At 47.8% G+C, this 22,337-nt stretch overlaps 1 protein-coding gene across 2 annotated transcripts; it reads right to left on the bottom strand.

Annotated features, from left to right (window-relative positions):
• Positions 1 to 3,390: 3,390 nt before the first annotated feature.
• micall2b (mical-like 2b) lies at positions 3,391 to 19,055 on the bottom strand. Of its 2 annotated transcripts, XM_053676014.1 has the most exons (17): positions 18,670 to 19,055; positions 17,702 to 17,750; positions 14,569 to 14,710; positions 14,371 to 14,492; positions 13,292 to 13,422; positions 12,287 to 12,889; positions 11,458 to 11,736; positions 10,999 to 11,180; positions 10,649 to 10,709; positions 10,062 to 10,270; positions 9,535 to 9,608; positions 9,277 to 9,394; positions 7,579 to 7,681; positions 7,328 to 7,401; positions 6,391 to 6,505; positions 5,991 to 6,037; positions 3,391 to 4,379 (listed from the first exon to the last, which is right to left on the bottom strand). In XM_053676014.1, the coding sequence occupies exons 1-17, from the start codon at positions 18,810 to 18,812 to the stop codon at positions 4,297 to 4,299; spliced, it is 2,535 nt and encodes an 844-aa protein (XP_053531989.1). In that variant the 5' UTR covers positions 18,813 to 19,055; the 3' UTR covers positions 3,391 to 4,296. The 2 variants fall into 2 exon arrangements, with proteins under 2 accessions (XP_053531989.1, XP_053531990.1); XM_053676015.1 differs by lacking the exon at positions 17,702 to 17,750 and having other exon boundaries at positions 18,670 to 18,805.
• Positions 19,056 to 22,337: the final 3,282 nt, after the last annotated feature.

Here is a 22,337-nt window from a genome sequence, read left to right as displayed (position 1 = left end):
TTTACAGGATATCCGACTCCTGATTGGTTCATCGTACGAGCAGCGAACTCGCACAGATCGAACCGGAACCGTCTGCGGACTCCGACACTCCAGGACGTTTTCTCGGCCAGCGCTGTTAATCCGCTTCGATTCGGACACGTTATCCGCACGTGTTACGGGTGATATTTATAAATGAAATCTCTGGCCGCTTTAAAAGGCCACGTTTATACGCAACAAATTCCATAGTACAAAATAAACAAAAAGAAAAAGACTAGAACTGGATCTGATAATGATTTATTCAAGCTCACACGTGTAGAAATGTGTAGAAAGGTTCATGTTTTTGTGGAAAGGAGAGAGAGTGATACGGACTTCGTGGACGTAAAAGAATGATTATGTCGATTAGAACCACAGATAAACAAATAAACAAACAAATAAACAGATAAACAAATGGGAGTTCACAGAAACGTCCAGGTTTTTATTCTTTTATTGAATTTTTTGGATCCACATCTAATGTGAAATAACACAAGATGGAAAACTCCTCAGTTTGGGCCGTGACTTAGTGGCATGATGATGTGATGGTGGTGGTGGTGATGGTGATAATGGTCGTGGTGATAATGGTCGTGGTGATGGTGGTGGTGATGATGGTGATGGTGGTGGTGATGGTGGTGGTGGTGATGATGATGGTGGTAATAGTGATGGTGATGGTGATAATGGTCGTGGTGATGATGGTGGTGATAGTGATGGTGGTGGTGGTGGTGATGATGGCGATAGTGATGATGGTGGTGGTGATAATGTTGGTGGTGGTGATGGTGGTGGTGGTGGTGGTGATGGTGGTGGTGGTGGTGATGATGGTGATGGTGGTGGTGATGGTGATGATGATGGTGATGGTGATAATGGTGGTGGTGATGGTAGTGATGATGATGATGGTGGTGATGGTGGTGGTGATGGTGGTGGTGGTGATGATGGTGATGGTGATGATGGCGATAGTGATGATGGTGGTGGTGATAATGTTGGTGATGGTGGTGGTGGTGGTGGTGATGGTAGTGATGGTGATGGTGATAATGGTGGTGGTGATGGTAGTGATGATGATGATGGTGGTGATGGTGGTGGTGGTGATGATGGTGGTGATGGTGGTGGTGGTGATGATGGTGGTGATGGTGGTGGTGGTGATGATGGTGGTGATGGTGGTGGTGGTGGTGATGGTGGTGGTGGTGATGATGGTGGTGGTGGTGATGATGGTGGTGGTGGTGATGATGGTGGTGATGGTGATGGTTTTCTTGGGAGATGATTAGCTCATATAGCTCATGTGTTGAGGTTGCAGTTGTTTGCGTTCAGATAGAAAGAAAACCGAACCACACGTGAACACATACCAAATCATTCGTATGATGTCAATTAACACACACACACACACACACACACACACACTCACGCATGAGCAAATGTGTAAGTAAGCGATAATTATGCTTCGACTGCGTTAGTCTTGGAATTTTACCATTTTTCATCCTGATCTCAGAGACAGCGAGAGAGAGAAACATGACAAATAGTCCATGCACTCTGAAACTCACGTCAATAGACATGATTCACAACCTCTGAGTGAAAAAGCAGCACCACATTGAATTATATATCAGTTTCTCCACTCTCTCTCTCTCTCACACACACACACACACACACACACACACAGCACGAGGCCTCAGACACAGCCTCAAGCCAGTCGAGTAAAACAGAAAGAGCTCACACTGTGCAGGACTTTAATCGCGTCCAGGTAGACACACGGAGAGAAGGCAGGAGACAAATGATGAAACCTGTTCCTGAGCAGAGGAACAAGGCCCCACATGAACCCCGCTGACCATCAGGGCAAGACAAAATGGCAGCATATGGCCTCGGAAAATTTCACCAGCACGGCCGTCTCGAACGCCGTGACCGTCAGGAGGAGGAAACGTCTGAGCAAGACGTACCGAAGGCGTAAGGATCAACAGAGATATCATCATTTACTCCATCTCACGACCCGTATCGGAAACCCTGACGTGCCTCAAGATCCCCGAGACAAAGCGGATTCATTTTCAATCCTGCTCTCACGGTTATTATTTAGTTGGAGCCTGGACTCCGGTTCTCTTTGCAGAACAGGCGAGCCTCGCTGCTCGCGTCTCTCCATCTCTCTACACTACACCTCCTCCGCGTTCCCCCGCCGCAGGCTTTCAGACGCCGTCTGATCACGCCTGCGCCGACTTGCTTCCGCCGCTCGTTTACATCGAAATCTTTTTCAGATCAGGAAAACAGTCAAATTAAACGGAAGTATTCGGCTAACGTTAGCTAAAAGCGGAACACGCGGGGATTTCGTTTCGTGTTCAAATCGAGACGAAAGATTACAAACGTGAGATGGCGCAAAGGGGCGGGGCTTCCAGGGGGCCGGTTGATATCCGAGCGCAACCGTCAATCACTCACTCCTGATTCTCATGTCGATTGGCTCGTCTGCCGATTTAACCGTGGGGGAGGGGGAAGGGGTTTGCTCTTTTGGAGTATTTTTAAGCGATGACTTTAGACGCATACGCAAGAGGGGTGTTTTTTTTGTTTGTTTTTTGAAATAATAAAGTGCAGAAGTGTCAGCAGATCTGCTCTTCTGCTCGTTATAGTCGTACTCAACGTTCACAGCCTTTCCACAAACCTACAAATCATGGACAAACAGGCCATAAAAAGCTGTGTGTGTGTGTGTGTGTGTGTGTGTGTGTGTGTGTGTGTGTGTGTGTGTGTGTGTGTGTGTGTGGCTGAGCTGAACACAGACCGTCTCTACAGGTCATCTCTAATGTCTTTTCCAGAAATCTCCACACACACACACACACACACACACACACACACACACACACACACACACAATGAAAGGCTTATATTGAAGTGTGTTAATGTGAATGTTGTGTGCCGCTGTTTTCCCGCTCATACTGTTTATTTCGAACCTTTTATACATGAGATTTCAAACATTTCTCACTCCCCAAATCACGAACCGACAAATCTCACACCCCGAGAGCGGCCTTTTCTTCTTTTCTTGTCTAAAAAAATAAATAAATAAAATTCAAAGCCGGCATGTCCAGATGTTCTGCAGCAGGTTCCTCAAGACGATCGGGGGAAAACGTAACCGGATCATCGCCTTATGAAACTGTAGGACGTTCATGTGTTTTCATTTAAACTTAAAAACATGCTTTACACCAATACTACAAGCACTTTAATGCTTGGACACTATAATAATAATAATAATAATAATAATAATAATAATAATAATAATAATAATAAGACTCGACACTTTAACTCCAGTAGAATTTCTCAGTATTAGGAGCAGCACCAGAGCGTTTGGTCTGGTTTTGATCCGCACTTCGAACATTTCAGACTCATCCGGATTCAAATCAGGTCACCTCTGAGAACTTGTGTGAAAAAACCCTTTTATTCGTTTCTTTTTACAGGTCAGTATATTTTACATTTAGTTTACAACCTTTTCATTTAAAAAAAACAAACCCTTCTCTCGCAGGCGCTGATCCAGAAGGCGGCGTTTCCGAACATATATACGGATGATTTAATTGTTCGGTCTGTTCGTACTCCGTGTACATTCCACACGCTTCCAGGAAATCGGTACAAGAAATCACAAAAAAACGACCACGAAACTGTGTTCCTCAGGGTAAGATACTGAGCGCCCCCTGCAGGTCACACTGTAGAACTACACCGCATTTATTCCAGGGCTGTTTAACTGAGCCGACTAAAACGATCCGTAAAAAAAAAAAATAATGGACATTAAAAAGAACAGACTCGAGTTTTAGATGGACAGCAGATGTGATTCAATATGAATCAGTGTTTATCTACTCACCGCGTTCTCGAGTAAACGCAGTACGGTAGAAGTACATCGCTTTATAGCTCGGCAGTCTGCTTACACGTACTTACAGCTCGATAAACATCAAATCACAGCTCGTTTGATATATTATATATATATATATTCTGCTTTCTCAGCTTGTAATATTAATATGATCCTTATGGAAGCACATTTCGCATTTTTCTTCATTTTTGCCAGCTGTACACCTCAACATACAATCAGGTAATTTAATACTACTACTACTACTAATAATAATAACAATAATAATACACAGATTCCGGTTACTCTGTGGTATAGTGTTTAAAAGATGAGATTAGTTGTCAGGAGCTAGTAATACATGATCCTATTAACCAAAGGGGGGGAAAAGAAAGACTTCTGAACGTATCTGAAGACCTGAAGATAAAAATCAACGTGAAACCTGTCCACGATGGCTTTCCTTCCTTCTGCACACGCACGCAGCGGCGTGATCAGTTCTCCGCGGCCTCGCCTTTACTCTTCCTCCTGAACAACCTGGACATGGACGATCGCTTCTTCTTTTCTTTCTTGATGTCTGTTCGCAGAAAGAAGAAAAAAGAAAGAAAGAAAGAACCATGTTTTCAAAGTCCAAATCATTGGAATCGCATCGAGAGGAAAAAAAAGACGGGCAATAAAATCGTCAAAATGTATTTCCCTTCGTCCACTCACGATAATTACTCACTCACACGCGTCACCCGAAGACTTTAAGCTCCGCCCCCTCCGGCTCATATCTCCCCGAGAAGCTAGAAATGTCACGTGTCGTTACGTTCGTCAATACACGTGCGATGTCCTGTTTAAACCGTATCGGAAAACAAAATCCGCACTGCCCGGTGTGGACGACACGCGAGATGGTTTTTAAAACGTCTCGAAACGTTTCCCCGATATATTCGGAAACGAAAAAATGAAAAGAGTTCCCATGAAATTAGCAGAGAAATTTCCCGCACTTCGATTTGTTTTTTTTGTATATAAAACAGCGCCTGGTATTTTCTTAAGAAACACCTCGAAATTTCAACAAACACTTGTGTAAACGCCGTTCTGGTTGCCTCACCCGTCTAAATCCCCCCTGTGGAGAGCATACTCGCAGCGAAATGAACGTTTTAACGTCAGCCAAACCACGTTTTTATTCATTTGACTTTTTTTTTTTTTACATTAGATATCTGGGTTCGATAAAAAAGTTCGAATTTCTTTAGATCTCATTCGGACGAAGCGCAAACACGTTTCGGCGCGAGTAAACGTTCCGGCGTAAAACGCGACCCAAAAGCTAGAAACGGCCGTAAAAGATGGACCGCGAGAGCGTCCGTCTCGGGTGGTGTTTTTTTTTTTTTCCCCCCTCACCGTGTTCACGTGTAGAATTTCACCTTCGGTGAGAACTTTCACATTTAAACGGAATATTTCATCTGGGAATCAAAAACAGCTTTTAAAAATCATGAATTGCAAATGCTCGTGACTTTTGCCCGCGGTTCTGGGACGGCTTAATTGGCTCGGTGAATTAGACCTTGTTTTTTTTTTTAAAAATCTGAATATGCATTTCCGAGCTAAACAGTGGGCAAGTCACCCGGCGGTTCTGATCGTTTCCATTAGCAGTCATTAAATCAAAATGGAACGCGTAACTTCCCGTGTTATTCACATTTTGGCCTTTATAAAAAAAAAAAACACACCGAATACATAAACACGCACACACCAATTACCCAGAAGTCACTGTGAACGGGTAACGGAGGCGGAGGGCGGCAAAAGTGTCAGCGCTTCCTGTAAAGAAACTTCGGTTTTATTTTTGACCGACTTTCCCTTTCAAAACAAAAACGAACCACTACACAGCGCCACTTTAATGCAAATGATCCCGAGCGTGACTGCGCCCAACTAAAAGCCTCGGGATGGAAGTGCTTGTGTAATTATCCGTCGTCACAGCAGCGGAATAATAAATCAATCGAATCTCTAGGTACGACGGAACACTTCCTGAACTGAACACGAGCCGTTTCGTCCCAGTGATGTTACACTGACAAACACACAAGCACACAAACACACAAACACAGCACACCTTTTAAACACCGCCCTGTGTTCATGCTGCAGATCGACCCCAGCTCTGTACACACCGTATATAACAGCACTGTACGAGCCAGAGGTTTCGTTTTTACCCCTCTCTACTCACCGAGGTTTTGGATCATCTTATTTAACTGCTCGTCCTCCTCTTCCTCTCTGCGCACACACACACACACAGGAAATGAGCAAAAAAAACACAATAAATAAAGGAATCGAGAGAACTTCGTGTCTGAAGTGGAATCGGTTAAACAGTGATGGGAAATATTTCCATCATCTTTATCCTGTGATCGAATCCGTCGTCTCTGTGGTGGAGATGGTAACTCCGCTTCTCACCCCCCCCCCCCACCTCCCCCACCCCCGCTGTTGATGCACTACCCCAGGGGTGTTATTCCAAACATGATGCATTACTGGAATACCACAACACAGGTTTTTAACACATTACAGACAGCTTACAATAAGATTATAAACACCACACACACACACACACACACACACACACACACACACACCTCAGTCTGTCCTCGTCGAGCCCGTCCACAATAGCATTTCTGTCATTGACGATTTCCACCAGTTTGGCCACCAGCTCCTCTTCTTGCTTTTTATCTTGTGAAGTCTTCAAGTGTTCTAAACACACACACACACACACACACACACAGTATAAAACATGCAAATCATTTCTGAACACTGCTTCCCTCTTCTTCTTCTCTCTGTACTGAATCCGCAGCGTGCTTTAGTAACACGTGTTCATTATCGCCGCTCCGAGCGAACGCTCTTATTCTGATGTTTAATTTATGATGGAACTCTGCGGTCCTTCTTCGCTTTAATCCATTACACCGTTTCATCCGGCGCAGCCTTTTCGCCGCTCGTACGCTTAACACCCGACACTTCACATCGGAGTATTAGGAACCCGCGGCGGAAAGAAGCCCGCGACTCGCGTTAATGGCCACTTTTCTGAACCGGCTTCCTTTGTTTCCGGGAATCGTTTCGCTCCGAACGGGAGAGCAGGCCGCGTAAAGAAGTGGAGATGACGGGGTTATTACACCGCGCGCTGAAGTTACCCCGGATGTGTGCTCATCGGGAAATGCACGGCATAGCGCGATATTAGTGTCAATTAATACAGAAATAAAGGACTCAAGCTTCGGTCGCAGAGGAACGCACCGTCACGAAGCACAGGCTTCAGTGTCTAGGACGAGTTTAATAGTTGTTTACGTTAATCAGTAAATAAAGCAGTAGCTGAATAAGTGGGTAAGCTACTCAGTCAGTCAGTCAGTAAATCAAGTCCATATCAAATCAGTAATTCAGTACATAAATCAGTAATTCAGTACATAAGGCAGTAATTCAGTACATAAGGCAGTAAATGGATATTTAAATTAAGTAATTAAGACACTCAGTCAGTAAACAAACAAATAAACAAAGAGTAACTTAAAAAAAAACATGATCTGTAACCTTGTTTTTCCATCAGGTGCCGAAGCTCCGCCTCGACATTAGTCTGCTCCTCCTCCAGGTCCTGAGATCTTCCACTGTCACACACACACACACACACACACACACACAGTTAAACAGCTGCAGCTCTGAATCGGACTGATACTTTTACACATTTAGTGAAGAACAACTTTCTAGTCTGTTAAAGTGTGCTTTAGTGACATTATTATTATTATTATTGTTATTATTATTATTATTATTAAAGGCGGAGTTACATGTAGACCAGCTCGGACTCCCGCCGGATGTAAACCTGTTTGCGTCGGATGAGATTAAACCAGTCCACCATCAAGTCATTCGTTAGCACGTCCTCCTGGTTCTCTGAAAGAGAAGAACACCGCTCTTGGATTCGTTTCAGGTTGAGGTTTATAAACGAGCGAATACGAGGGGATGGAGGAGTGATGGAGTGAAGGAGGAGTGAAGAAGGGGATGGAGGAGTGAAGAAGGGGATGAGGAGTGATGGAGTGAAGGAGGAGTGAGGGAGTGAAGGAGGAGTGAGGGAGGGGATGAGGAGTGATGGAGGGGATGAGGAGTGATGGAGTGAAGGAGGAGTGATGGAGGGGATGAGGAGTGAGGGAGGGGATGAGGAGTGATGGAGTGAAGGAGGAGTGATGAAGGGGATGAGGAGTGAGGGAGGGGATGAGGAGTGAGGGAGGGGATGAGGAGTGATGGAGTGAAGGAGGAGTGATGGAGTGAAGGAGGAGTGATGGAGTGAAGGAGGAGTGATGGAGGGGATGAGGAGTGAGGGAGGGGATGAGGAGTGAGGGAGGGGATGAGGAGTGATGGAGTGAAGGAGGAGTGATGGAGTGAAGGAGGAGTGATGGAGTGAAGGAGGAGTGATGGAGGGGATGAGGAGTGAGGGAGGGGAGGAGGGGATGAGGAGTGAGGGAGGGGATGAGGAGTGAAGAAGGGGATGAGGAGTGAAGGAGTGAAGAAGGGGAGGAGGAGTGAGGGAGGGGATGAGGAGTGAGGGAGTGAAGGAGGAGTGATGGAGGGGAGGAGGAGTGATGGAGGGGAGGAGGAGTGATGGAGGGGATGAGGAGTGAGGGAGTGAAGGAGGAGTGATGGAGGGGAGGAGGAGTGATGGAGGGGAGGAGGAGTGATGGAGGGGATGAGGAGTGAGGGAGTGAAGGAGGAGTGATGGAGTGAAGGAGTGAAGAAGGGGATGAGGAGTGATGGAGGGGATGAGGAGTGAAGGAGGAGTGATGGAGTGAAGGAGTGAAGAAGGGGATGAGGAGTGATGGAGGGGATGAGGAGTGATGGAGGGGATGAGGAGTGATGGAGGGGATGAGGAGTGATGGAGGGGATGAGGAGTGAAGAAGGGGATGAGGAGTGATGGAGGGGATGAGGAGTGATGGAGGGGATGAGGAGTGATGGAGGGGATGAGGAGTGATGGAGTGAAGGAGGAGTGATGGAGGGGATGAGGAGTGAAGAAGGGGATGAGGAGTGATGGAGGGGATGAGGAGTGATGGAGGGGATGAGGAGTGATGGAGTGAAGGAGTGAAGAAGGGGATGAGGAGTGAGGGAGGGGATGAGGAGTGAAGGAGAAGTGATGGAGTGAAGGAGTGAAGAAGGGGATGAGGAGTGATGTAACACTGTCATTAATCCGCAGTAATTAGTGGGAGACGCAGACAGTTTGACCCAGACGCTGATTAGACGTCCACGCCGTCGTCACTCTGCGTCCAGCCGTCTACCTCGTCTTTAATCAGACACGCAGACATCAAGCACACGGGGGTTTACGTCCAGGAGGTGCGGGGGATAACGAGAAACAGGAAGTGGAATACTAGACGAGATATTTTTATCACAAAGAGACACAGCTGCTGAACGTTTAGTTCGCTACGCAGACGCGTGGACCCGAGACGTCACGGCGCGACTCGCCGGAGCGTCACGCCCCCCTGACGGGCCGACGTCCTCACCCTCCTCACACCGTCGCAGCTGTTTCTCCAACTCCACCCCGTCCTTCTCCAGCTCATCCAGCTTCGTCTCGATGTCCTTCAGCTCCCTCAGGATCTCTTGTCGGGGGATGTAACCCGGCTGAAACAAAAACACACACACACACACACACACACACACACACACACACACACACACACACACACACACACAAGAAAGAAAGAATCAGAAAAGACATTAATACAGAATTTCTCGTTCCTCAGCAGGACACAAACACGAACCTTCGACGGTTTCCGCGTCTCCGCCGCTGAAGAGGAATTTTCAGCACGTGACGAGCTGCTTTCGACGTTACCGTCTAAAAAAAACGTGAAAACAAGAACACACACTTAAACCGATACACATCATTTCCCCAGGAGTGTATTTCTCACATTTGGGACCGAAAAGAAGCGTAAACTCATGGGTCCCGAACCTAGATACCCCCCCCCCCCCCCCCCCCCCCACCAATATAAAGAAGGGCAAATATGAACACGTTTTTAAATATTAGCACCCTGAACTACTCCAGCGGTAATTCCACATCGGTTCTCTTCACGGTAATACGTTCTTTCTGTTCTATCGACCGCCTCGCGTACCCTCACACGGTCTCACACACACACACGTTTTACTCCCCTGTGCGATGGCACCCCCAAGTGGTGAACACCGTTCTAGCTTAGAAAATAAAGTCAATTCAAATAAACTTTACTGATCCGGATTGTTCCAGCTGCTGAAGACGATATAAACACAGCGAAGACAGCAAGGGGAACGTCCTTACCTTCATGGCTTTCCTCACTGCCGCGGCCGAGCGTCGTCCTGTTCTCCAGCACGCCGGCCGAGGGCGATTTTGTGCCGCCGTCGCCGGTTATAGAAAGCGACGCAGCGGACGCAGTAGAAGGGCTCTTTGTGTGCGATTCCCAGGGCCGAGGCACCGTATTAGACGTCTTCGGTTCGCTGGACGGTGTGGTGTCTTGGGCGTTTCTGGAGCTGACGACCAGAAGAGCAAAAAAAGCTCGGTAGTAAAGAACTTCCTCACCGAGCTGTGGAGCACATATCAGGACCCTCACCTTTAAACCAGGTGGAGATTTGAAAGAGGACAGGGAAAGAAGGGAGTGGCTAAGCAGAAATTCTCAGCTCAGACGTGACATGCCGATGATTGCGTGCGGAGGAGCGAGGAAGGCACGTCAAGAGGGCGTGAGAGAGACAGACCATCTGGAGAGTCAACCAATCAAAACAAAAAGATTCAAAAGCACAAATCAGTCGTTAGCAAAAAACATTAGTAGCGACGGAAAGCAACAGTGAGCACAAGCAAGGAAACTGAGACGAACACGAGAGACCGAACAAAAGATGCGCTGGGAGACCTACATCGTGTTCTTGGCCACGGGTTTGAGCATAGACCTCCAGTCTGAAGGCACCTTCTCGGTTCCTGAAACGGAAGAACTGGTTCTGTAAAGCCGAAGGGGCAAATATACAGCCGACAGGCAGATAAAACCTCTAATCAGGCACAACAAATACATTCAGAACGATATATTCGAGTTGAATCGAATTGAAATACCTGAAAAAATAGCTCTGATATTCCACTAGGGGGCAACACAGAGCATTAAAGCCACGGTCACTGGGCCGAAATGAGTGTGAAAGATTTACACACACACGTGCGCGCGCACGCACGCACACACACACACACCTACATCATTAAAGCGATCACATCCCCTCACCCTTGTGGTCAGAAGGCTGTGTGTTAGCTGCTCTCGGTGGGGATTTATCTCTGGAACTCAGACAGCTGGAGGTTTTATCTGAACTGGGGTTTGTACCGAGTTCTACATCTATCTTCGGTGGCTTCAGCCGCACTCTGGTGGTCGGCCCTTTGCTGGCAGCGGGTACGGGAGAAATGTTACTCCTGTAAAAAAGTTTTAAAGCACAGCCGGGGGGGGGGGGGGGGGGGGGGGGGATCCGTGTTAGCACTGATGATGCACAAGGGGGCGACATAAACCAGCTTCATGATGCCTTTAAAAAAAGAACCGAAACCCCTTGATGTAACTAAAACACTATTTGAGTTATTCTATTGATATCAAAAACGAACAAATCTCGATGCGAAAGTTTACTCTGTGTGACGCTGCAGATGAATTTAAAGCAAATGTGTATAAATAAATAAATAAATAAAGAAAGAAACACACTTAGCATTAGTTCTCAGTCCGGCATGTGGTGAAGGTGTGCTGCTGTTTTTGCTGGTCTCGTCAGTCACAAACTTGCTAATGATGGACTTCGCTTTCCCCTTATCGCCATCGTTCTCCTTTCCTTTCGTCCAGCTGTCGGCTCGTTGCAGCAGCTTGCCTTTACCTGCACCTCCGGCAGCTCCCGCACCTCCTGCTACTGGCTTTTCATTAGCCGGGGTCGCTGTACTGTCTGTCGAGGCCGATCCCGAGCTCACGGGGCTATAACTGGACTCGAAGAATCTGGTGAGAGAAAAGAAGGAAATGAGAACGAAGTGATATAAAAAAAAGGTCGAATCCTCAAACGTAACGCCGCCTCGTTAACTAAAGACATAACGTGCCTCGTTACGTGAACGTTAAACCATGGCTGTAAGTACGCGAGTCTGTAAGGAACTTCATACATAAAGAAGTCCACCGTATCAGTACATCAGTAAATAAGTTCATAAATAAGCCGGAATCTTTTCTGCATTAAGTACGTGTGTAAGTTCATAAATAACGGAGTTCTCAGTACGTTTTTAAAACAAATAAGGACGGGTGTTCGTAAATAATTCATAAGTAAATCCATGAATAAATTGAGTAACTTTGTACGTTCTTCATTAATTCATGTTCCTGTGCGAGTACATTTGTAGGTAGTAAGACGTTCGTACTAATAGAACATGATCAAAGATGAAGAATAAAACACGGCACTGAACTTCTATTTAGAATTGAATTATAGTACTGTTTATTGGTTCGGTCTGCTCGGGATCCTACAGGACACACCTTGAACCTCACAGAATCGAACCCTCATCCTCACCTCTGTCTGGCCTCCAGGTTCCTCTGGACTGAGCTGCTCGGGCCTTTAGGAACCTCTGCGAGAACTTTCTGTTCGGCGGGACTTTTCACCGTCACGGTCACTAAATTAGAAGCTGGGGGTTTATAGCGAGGGGCAGGTGTAGGGGTAGGTGTAGGGGCAGGAGTACGGGTGGGCGTATGGGTGGGTGTAGGGGCAGGAGTACGGGTGGGCGTAGGGGTGGGCGTATGGGTGGGTGTAGGGGTGGGCGTATGGGTGGGTGTAGGGGCAGGAGTACGGGTGGCCGTAGGGGTGGCCGTAGGGGTGGGCGTACGGGCGGGCGTAGGGGCGGGCGTAGGGACCTCTGAGGTTTCGTTCTTACTCAGTGGCCAAAGCGAGCCGAGCTTAGGCTGGGTGGAGTCTTTTCCCAGACTCTTGAGAGCGCTGTCCTTTGGGGTGGGTGGTGACTTGGTGATGGTTGGTGTAGTTTGGTTGTAGCGTGCAGGTGGTGTGACCTGAGCGGGCGGAGCCTTCTGTGTATTTTGGTGCGACTTGCAGATAAAAGTGTTGGGCTCTTTTCCAGGTTTGTACGTTCCCGAGAGCAGAATATTGAAGCACTCGCTGCATCTGTCGAACAGAAAGAACATCATCAGCAGCCCTCTTGAACAAAAATCCCAACGTGTAACCGTACACCATCTTTACACGTGGTTTAAATCACTGGGTTTCTGCACACTGCTGGTTAACGGCTGGAAATTCCCCCACGGCGTCTGACACCGATGACTCACTGCTCATGTGTGCCTGGGCAGATCTGTTGTTGTAGCGTGACGCTAAATACTCAGCGGCTAACGTACCGCGGCAGCTGAAGAGAACGGGTTTGGCGTTTCCGAGGTATGAGAACCTCGCCGTTAGGCTCGGGGGAAACTTGCGTCTGACTTTTTAAGCTTCTGATCAAACACAACAGACTTCAACGTGTCGGACGAGCGATTACACGCGATAATATTAGCCAGAGAAAAAAGAAGGTTGTCGTACTTGAAGCAGTTTCTGTGGTAGAGCTTCCCGTCCACCAGGTGTCTCTGGACGAGGTGGACGTGTTTATTACAGACGCTGCAGCCTCGGTTTACGCTGCCAGGTTTCTCCGAGCGCTCTTCCGGAACGTCTCTCTGCACAACAACAGTGATAAACATGTTTATCAAATTCACTGCACTCACAGCGCTGTACGTAAGTATTCACCCCCCTCGGTAGAGTCAGTAGTTGACTGATGAACCATGTTTAGCTGTCATGACGACTGCGTGGGACACGTCCCATTGCGTTTTGCACTTTCTTTCGCTTGTACGTCTGGGCCAAGTCTTCAAACTCCATCAAAGTGGATGGAGAGTGGTGGTGTTGGTGGTGAATCTGTAGCAAATGTCAAGTTTTACCACAGATTCTGGAGCACGGGGGTTCGTTGGGTCGTTCGAACACATTCCCGCTGTCGAGCCACTCCAGTGTCGCTTTGGTAGAATGCCGAGGGTCTTTAGTCCTGTTGGAAGGTGAAGCTCCGCCCCAAGTTTTCTTCTAGAATTACTTTGTATGTAGTTCCACCAATCTCACCCAATCCCTGCGGATGAAAAGCGTCCTCCCCTCCGTGCTCCCACCACCATGCTTCACAGCAGCGAGAACCTTCTGAGGGTTTGAACCAAAACGCACTGCTTTGCCCCAACGCCAAAAAAAAAAGTTCAACTGTGGTCTCGTCAGACCTCAGACGAGACGAGTGTTTCCCAGATGTTTACTGAATCTCCAACACACACTGAGGTGTTCGGTTTCTCCGACTATTCCCCTCTTTACCTTCTCGCTCATTTTCTCGTGTCGGCTTTAACGTTGCTCAACAGGATGTTCAACCTTTAGGGTATTTTATTTATTTATTTATTTATTATTAACTAACCCTGATTTGTTACTTACTAGTCCGAAACGTAGAAAAGTTCTCCGGGGGTGAATACTTATGCAACTGACTGTATAATCACAAAGCGTGGAAGCGACTGGGCAAAACACACCAACAGAAATGTATCATATAAATCATACTGATCCGAGTCTAATAGAACGTAACTGGACCGACCGTTTGATCTCGTTACCTTGGTGTCCGTGTCGGTTTTGGGCGAGCTGAACGCTTTCGCCGTGACCGCTTGGTTCTTTCTCCCCGACGTACGATCGATGGGCTCCTCGGCCGGCCTCTTCACACCCGCCAAACCCCCGACTCCAGACACAAGTAAAGCATGAGTATGTGTACCGTAAAGTAAAGCGTGTATCAGTGTTACTAACGGCTGTCTTACTGGGAGAGCGGCCGTGGAAGTAGTTGTAATACTGAGAGACGTAGGTGAGGATGCTGAGACGATCCGGAACTTTCAGAGCCACCATGTCTTCTGCGTCCAACAGAGCAGGAATGCTCAGCTGCTCCTCGGCCACCCGGAACGCCTGGAAGCAACAAAACATCCTTTACTTCCATTACCGCTGAAAACAGAGACGGCGCCCGTCTCCCTCCACCCGTCTCTCTCTTTCTCCACCCGTCTCTCTCTCTCTCCACCCGTCTCCCTCCACCCGTCTCTCTCTCTCTCTCCACCCGTCTCTCTCTCCCTCCACCCGTCTCTCTCTCTCTCCACCCGTCTCCCTCCACCCGTCTCTCTCTCCCTCCACCCGTCTCTCTCTCTCTCCACCCGTCTGCCTCCACCCGTCTCTCTCTCTCTCTCCACCCGTCTCCCTCCACCCGTCTCTCTCTCTCTCTCCACCCGTCTCTCTCTCTCTCTCCACCCGTCTGCCTCCACCCGTCTCTCTCTCTCTCTCCACCCGTCTGCCTCCACCCGTCTCTCTCTCTCTCTCTCTCTCTCCACCCGTCTCCCTCCACCCGTCTCTCTCTCTCTCCACCCGTCTCCCTCCACCCGTCTCTCTCTCTCTCCACCCGTCTCCCTCCACCCGTCTCTCTCTCTCTCTCCACCCGTCTCTCTCTCTCCACCCGTCTGCCTCCACCCGTCTCTCTCTCTCTCTCTCCACCCGTCTCTCTCTCTCTTTCCACCCGTCTGCCTCCACCCGTCTCTCTCTCTCTCTCTCTCCACCCGTCTCTCTCTCTCTCTCCACCCGTCTGCCTCCACCCGTCTCTCTCTCTCTCTCTCTCTCTCCACCCGTCTGCCTCCACCCGTCTCTCTCTCTCTCTCTCTCTCTCCACCCGTCTCTCTCTCTCTCTCCACCCGTCTCTCTCTCTCTCCACCCGTCTCTCTCTCTCTCTCCACCCGTCTCCCTCCACCCGTCTCTCTCCACCCGTCTCTCTCTCTCTCCACCCGTCTCTCTCTCTCTCTCCACCCGTCTCCCTCCACCCGTCTCTCTCTCTCTCCACCCGTCTCTCTCTCTCTCTCTCTCTCCACCCGTCTCTCTCTCTCCCTCCACCCGTCTCTCTCTCTCCACCCGTCTCTCTCTCTCTCTCTCCACCCGTCTCCCTCCACCCGTCTCTCTCTCTCTCCACCCGTCTCCCTCCACCCGTCTCTCTCTCTCTCCACCCGTCTCTCTCCACCCGTCTCTCTCTCTCTCCACCCGTCTCTCTCTCTCTCCACCCGTCTCCCTCCACCCGTCTCTCTCTCTCTCCACCCGTCTCTCTCTCTCTCTCTCTCTCCACCCGTCTCTCTCTCTCTCTCCACCCGTCTCCCTCCACCCGTCTCTCTCTCTCTCCACCCGTCTCCCTCCACCCGTCTCTCTCTCTCCACCCGTCTCTCTCCACCCGTCTCTCTCCACCCGTCTCTCTCTCTCTCCACCCATCTCCCTCCACCCGTCTCTCTCTCTCTCCACCCGTCTCCCTCTCTCTCCACCCGTCTCTCTCTCTCTCTCCACCCGTCTCTCTCTCTCTCTCTCCACCCGTCTCTCTCTCTCTCCACCCGTCTCTCTCCACCCGTCTCCCTCCACCCGTCTCTCTCTCTCTCCACCCGTCTCCCTCCACCCTACTCACTTCTGTTTCCAGCGGTTTAGACATTAATGGCTGTGTGTTGTTATTTTGAGGGGACGGTAAATTGACACTGTTACACAAGCTGTACACTCACTACTTTACACTGTAGCACAGTGACATTTCTTCAGTGTGTCACATGACAAGATATCATCACATATTTACACAAATGTGAGGGGTGCACTCACTTCTGTGAGATACTGTATAATCTCCAGACATTTATTTAACTCCTGTGAATTTCCGTATTCATTTCAAATCTTCATTCCAGACCAGTCAAAGCAGTCTGGAGTAAAGAAGTATGACTGACGACTGTTCTGTAATAGTTATTTTTATACATCATCAGATTCTTATAGCGTGTGGGTGTAAACTGAAATCATGCAGCTTTCACAACCAGGTCTGGCTTAGTCTTCTTCTTAGAATTATTCTAGAACATTCCATCAGCAAGACATATCATAGCCCATGATGAGATTAATCAGAAGTGTCGTGATATGAACCAGCTGAGCTGCTCGCCGTTTCCCCGGAATATGTGATTGTACACAGCTGCCCAATTCCTAAACTACTATTAGGATGACGAAGAAGAACCTACAGTAAATAAGGAGACAGGAAATGCCTGAAGGCAGCTCCTCCTGACCCGCGTTCATCAAACATCAGCCCGAGAACGCAGACACAAAGAACAAACAAATCCGGGATCGAACGGCACGATCCTAAACAATTAAAGCACTCCTAAAGTTAAAGGAGAAAGACGAAACCGGACCGCTCCACATTCTACAGCGGAGACAAGCCCTCGCCTGCAATCTGCCCAGACATCAACACAATGGGCCACGCCTCGGGTTTTACCATAAACTATTAAACATGCTTTCGCTTTCAGGTCTCGGGACAACCCTGACGGAAAGTGCAGAAAATTCCCACGCAAGCTCGAGGTGTTCCCGCGTACGGGTTTGGGAACACTCAAAACTGTCCACGCCGAGACGGGGGAACAGACCCGAAACGTTTTAGCTGACCGATCAGCCGAGTAAAACCCCCAGTCCCGCGTATCGGCACACATACTGAAAAACAGGAACTCCTCGCATGTAGGAACTAAAAAGAGTGAGGAACCTAAACACCAGGAGAACTACCGGCATTCCGCTTTCGCACACCGACTCTACCAGCACTCACGTTTCGGAAAATATAGCGAGCGCGTATCGTAAAAAAACGCTCGTCTCTTTATAACTTTCTCCAGAGGCATCATCTTGCGCCGATGATCTTTTTGAGAAAGAAGCTCTGGAACGTTCCTAATTTATTTACAGAACAGAAGTTCATCATGTTCTACACAGCGCGAGTCCGATCTCGAGCACGCGGACACCGAGCTCGTACTAGCGACACAAGTCTAGGGCACGGGGGCGTGCCGCTGCTGGAAGATGATCACCATCCCGGCGACGCAGAGTGACCTGGACCGTGTGAAAAGATCTGGACATGTTAAACGTTAGATAAAAAGCGCTTACCAGGTGGTTGTTGTCGTAAACGTTTCCTTTTTTCAAGGAGTCAAAGTCTCTGCAAGAAAAACAACAAGAACCGTTTAAGAGACACACATTCGGAATAATTTGCATATTAATAATATTATTACCCACAATGCCGTTCTGGTAGCGCCAGCACAATGACGTCAGACTTTCCCTGAGTCGGAGGCATGTCAACAACAACAACAACAGTCGTACCGGATACTAATATAAGTATAACGTCTAAGTGAGAACGATAAACGAATCCATCTGTCCTTTGATGGGATAGAAATAAACAAAAGGATTCTCACACCGTCCAACTGTTCCGAGCAAAGCCACCGGAGCATCGCCGCCTCCGAACTCGTATAAATACGCTTGAAATCCCAAACACGGATTTGAATGCATCATCCCTCACGTCATCTCTACGTAGAGAGAGCGATGCAGCAGCGCTTTAGTGTTGCCATCTGTACACGCTGCTCAAACGCTTCAGCTGTAACGTAAAGCTGGACGTTCGAGTCCAGTGTGTGCGTGAACGTCTCCACTAGCGGTGTGCGGGACCTCTCATGACTTCATATGATGCTGGAGAATGAAACGTGTTTGTAGGTGCACGGTGAAACCTGACCTTACATCACTGCAGTGATAAGAAAGGCCCCCTGTGACGTCAGAGCAGGACACAAGCACTAACTTCAGCAGCAAGCAAGAAACTGTGTGTGTGTGTGTGTGTGTGTGTGTGTGTGTGTGTGTGTAGACCGGCGAGGTGTTTGAGAGTGGAGCTCCACTTTAATAAAATCCTCTCAGCGCGTGCATATGAGCAGTGCTGGGCTTTAACACGCTGCGGCGCGCGAGCTCAGTGTGTACGTGTGCATGTTTTAGGGAAGGGCGTCCTAACACTACGCGCGCGCGCATACACATACATATACACATAGACACACACACACACACACACACACACACACACACACACACACAATACTCACATTAAATCGGGTCTGTGTTTGTGGATGAGAGCGCAGAACGCCAGTCCGTCTCTGAACGAGGTGGTCATGTTGGTGATGGAAACATCTCTGTAACCTTCACACTGGATCTTACACCACTGCTGAAGAGCTTTCACCGCTGCCATGGCGCGCGCGCGCACACACTCTCTCTCTCTCTCTCTCTCTCTCTCTCTCACACACACACACACACACACTCACTCACTCACTCACTCAGTCAGCCCAAAACACGACGACTAACGCGGAGCTGATGACCAACAACATCCACATGAGGCTGGAGGTCTGAGCTTCAACCCTCACCGCGAGCAGAGCAGAGCCGAGCCGAGCAGAGCCGAGCAGAGCAGAGCAGAGCCGCGACTTCACCACCAAACCACCAGCTCCCCCCTCTCCCTCCTCTCTCTCCACCTCCTCCTCTCTCTCCACCTCCTCCTCTACCACTTTCACATGGAAACTTTTCATTGCGCTGTTGCTGAGTGGGCGGAGTCACAGGAGAACAATTTCACACACACACACACACACACAAAGGGAGTGAGAATGGGGAAAGAAGAAAAAGAAAAGTAAAAGTGAATTCTCTCTCTCTCTGTGTGTGTGTGTGTGTGTGTGTGTGTGTGTGTGTGTGTGTGTGTGTGCGCGCTTCACTCTTAACGCTGCCTATAATCAGGTTCCCATAATACAGGATATAATCCTGAGGGGTTGAGAACAGATGAACAGACTTTCCGGAATTACATCACTTTCTGTGGTTCATACAACAGGAAACTCTGTCTATCTATCTATCTGTCTGTCTATCTATCTATCCATCTATCTATCTATCCATCTATCTATCTATCTATCTATATATCTGTCTGTCTGATTATATATCTGTCTATCTATCTGTCTGATTATCTATCTATCTGTCTATCTATATATCTGTCTATCTATATATCTGTCTGTCTATATATCTGTCTATCTATCTATCTGTCTATCTATATATCTATCTATCTATGTCTATCTATATATCTATCTATCTATATATCTGTCTGATTATCTATCTATCTATCTATATATCTGTCTGTCTATATATCTGTCTATATATCTGTCTATCTATCTGTCTATCTATATATCTATCTATCTATGTCTATCTATATATCTATCTATCTATATATCTGTCTGTCTATATATCTGTCTATATATCTGTCTATCTATCTATATATCCGTCTATCTATCTATCTATCTATCTGTCTATCTATATATCTATCTATCTATGTCTATCTATATATCTATCTATCTATATATCTGTCTGATTATCTATCTATCTATCTATATATCTGTCTGTCTATATATCTGTCTATATATCTGTCTATCTATCTATATATCCGTCTATCTATCTATCTATCTATCTATCTATCTATCACCTCTCCTCCACCTCTCCTGTAATCCTGAGCAGGTTATAATTATTATATATTATTATTCCAGACAAATACAGACCAGTCTATGCAATAAAATCCTCATTTATTTGTCTTGTTTACCCACAATGCACCGGTTTATTTATTACTCATTTTATTTATGACTAAACTTGACCATTTTAATTAGTGAAGGTTTTGTTATTGTTTAATATATTTTTATCGTCAATTTATTTAATTTTTTTATTATATTTATACAGCTTCTGTTTAATATCAGAGTTCTGTTGATGAGGTGGAATTTTCCCTTCAGCACTGAACACATTCAGGCCCGTGTGTGTGTGTGCGCGCGCGTGTGTGTGTGTGTGTGCGCGCGTGTGTGTGTGCGCGCGCATGTCTTGATTTCTTCTTTTTCTTCCTGTCCCGTATCTACACCACCTTTCCCTGGAACTCCCCTGGAGGCAGGAGCGGCACGGCCCGGCGGTGTGTTGGGTAAATACCCCACTGGGCGTGGCGTTCAGTAGACGCTCCTGTAGAACTCGTTCAGTCTTGCTGAGTCACACTGAACCCCGCCCCCTCCAGCAGCACGTTAGCTTAGCAACACGCTCCACCTTCCTTGCTAGAATAGAAAGTGTAATCAATGTGTGCAACTACAAAGTGTACTAATGTCTGGATATGTTAATAATGTATAATCACGTGTGTATAACCAACCGTGATTAGCATTAGCAGTGAGGATTAGCATTATCTAAATCCACACTACACTTGTTGATCAAGTTATATTCCAAGTGTGTACCGAGGTAGATCAATTCTGTGTCTTACTGTACAGTAGGCCGAACAGTTTCCTGTGCCAGTCCGTACCTCTGCCCAGCACGAATAGTCTCAATCTACACAACACTAACAGGAGGTATTCGAAGTGTGTACTTTAAGAGCTTTGTGTTTGTCTAAAGCAGCTTGACTCTATGGCAGTAACAGCTCTTAGACACCTACCAGAACCGAGTTTCCAACCCGTCCTCCAAGCCTTCTCCCGGTTTAAAAGGCTGTGCTCGACTGGAGAAGATCTAACCGGAGCGACGTCATTTTAAAATGATCGTCACCGTAACGACCGGTGTTCATAACCGTGGGAATTAAGTACACGACACTTAAATTCCTTTTAAATAACGTGAAAAAAACCGAGTTGGAACGCCACTTTAACATACCGAGTAAATAGTTGAACAGAATTCTGATCGTACCTCCTGCACTTCTCACTGTACGGGTTTCAGAGGCGTGTGGTTTAACCGGTGCGCGACGGGGAAGTCGTGGGAAAGATAAAGCAGCAGGACGACTGGTCTCTGTCGACGCATGTCTGTGTCATACCTGAGAGGTCCTTATGAAGGACTGGCGCTGGAGTAACTGCAGATGGAAAGGAGAGCGTATATGAGATAACTAACTGCTATGTATGAAGCTAGCTATTCACAGGAACAGAGCTGGGGACCGAGAGAGGAGACAGACGTTCCTTGGCCACTGACTCCTGGAGAACACGTGTACCAGTGGTGTTCCAGCACAGAAGGGAAGGGCCATACGGAGTGAGAACCTAGACCTAGGAGAAAGGGGGATCAGGTGATCGAAGGGGACGATCCAGTGGCTGACATCTCAGAAGTGAGGACAAGCCGAGACGTGAGAGAGGGTCTAAATGAAGGTAAGGGAGAACCAAGGGCAGTCTCAGGCGATGGCGATGAAGGTCAGGCAGAGGTCGTACCAACAGAGCAGGAGGAAAGAAGGGCTCCTGCTGCTGAGAGCGGTTCTGACGAAAGTAAAAAACCCAGGTCTGGTAAGACTTTTAGAGAAAATACATCTGTCTACGTGTGCGCCACAAATATAAGGTATCATATGGACGTGAATAACTCGTCAAGGCGATGGAGATCGGTCTGTTCTGGAACGAGAAGGTGAACGCGCCGCCGAGGGATAACTCTACTGCTTCAGAGAGGTATATAAAGACGTGTGTGTATAATTCAGACCCTCTGCAGACTGTCTCACTTTATTGTTTCAATAAAGTTCAGCTACTTTAACCACGTCTTCACGTCCCAAACCCTGTCTCAAACCCCGTCTTCACATCCCAAACCCCGTCTGTACGTCCCAAACCCCGTCCCAAACCCCGTCTTCACGTCCCAAACCCCATCCGTACGTCCCAAACCCCGTCTTCACGTCCCAAACCCTGTCTCAAACCCGTCTGTACGTCCCAAACCACGTCTGTACGTCTCAAACCCCGTCTTCACGTCCCAAACCCCGTCTCAAACCCCG

This window comes from Ictalurus punctatus, chromosome 26 (assembly GCF_001660625.3).
Source record: "Ictalurus punctatus breed USDA103 chromosome 26, Coco_2.0, whole genome shotgun sequence".
Classification (NCBI taxonomy): Eukaryota; Metazoa; Chordata; class Actinopteri; order Siluriformes; family Ictaluridae; genus Ictalurus; species Ictalurus punctatus.
The sequence above is the reverse complement of the archived record's forward strand: the minus strand, read 5'-3'. Positions and strand labels throughout refer to the sequence as shown.

Bases quoted from the DNA above. Each gene is read 5' to 3' on its own strand.
- micall2b (XM_053676014.1), bottom strand. From the start codon at position 18,812: ATGGCAGCGGTGAAAGCTCTTCAGCAGTGGTGTAAGATCCAGTGTGAA. The intron at 7,682-9,276 runs GTGAGGACGTCG...CTTCTCTTTCAG, and splicing joins GCTGCGACGGTGTGAGGAGG to AGAACCAGGAGGACGTGCTA. The intron at 6,038-6,390 runs GTGTGTGTGTGT...GTGTGTGCGCAG, and splicing joins CTCGACGAGGACAGACTGAG to AGAGGAAGAGGAGGACGAGC.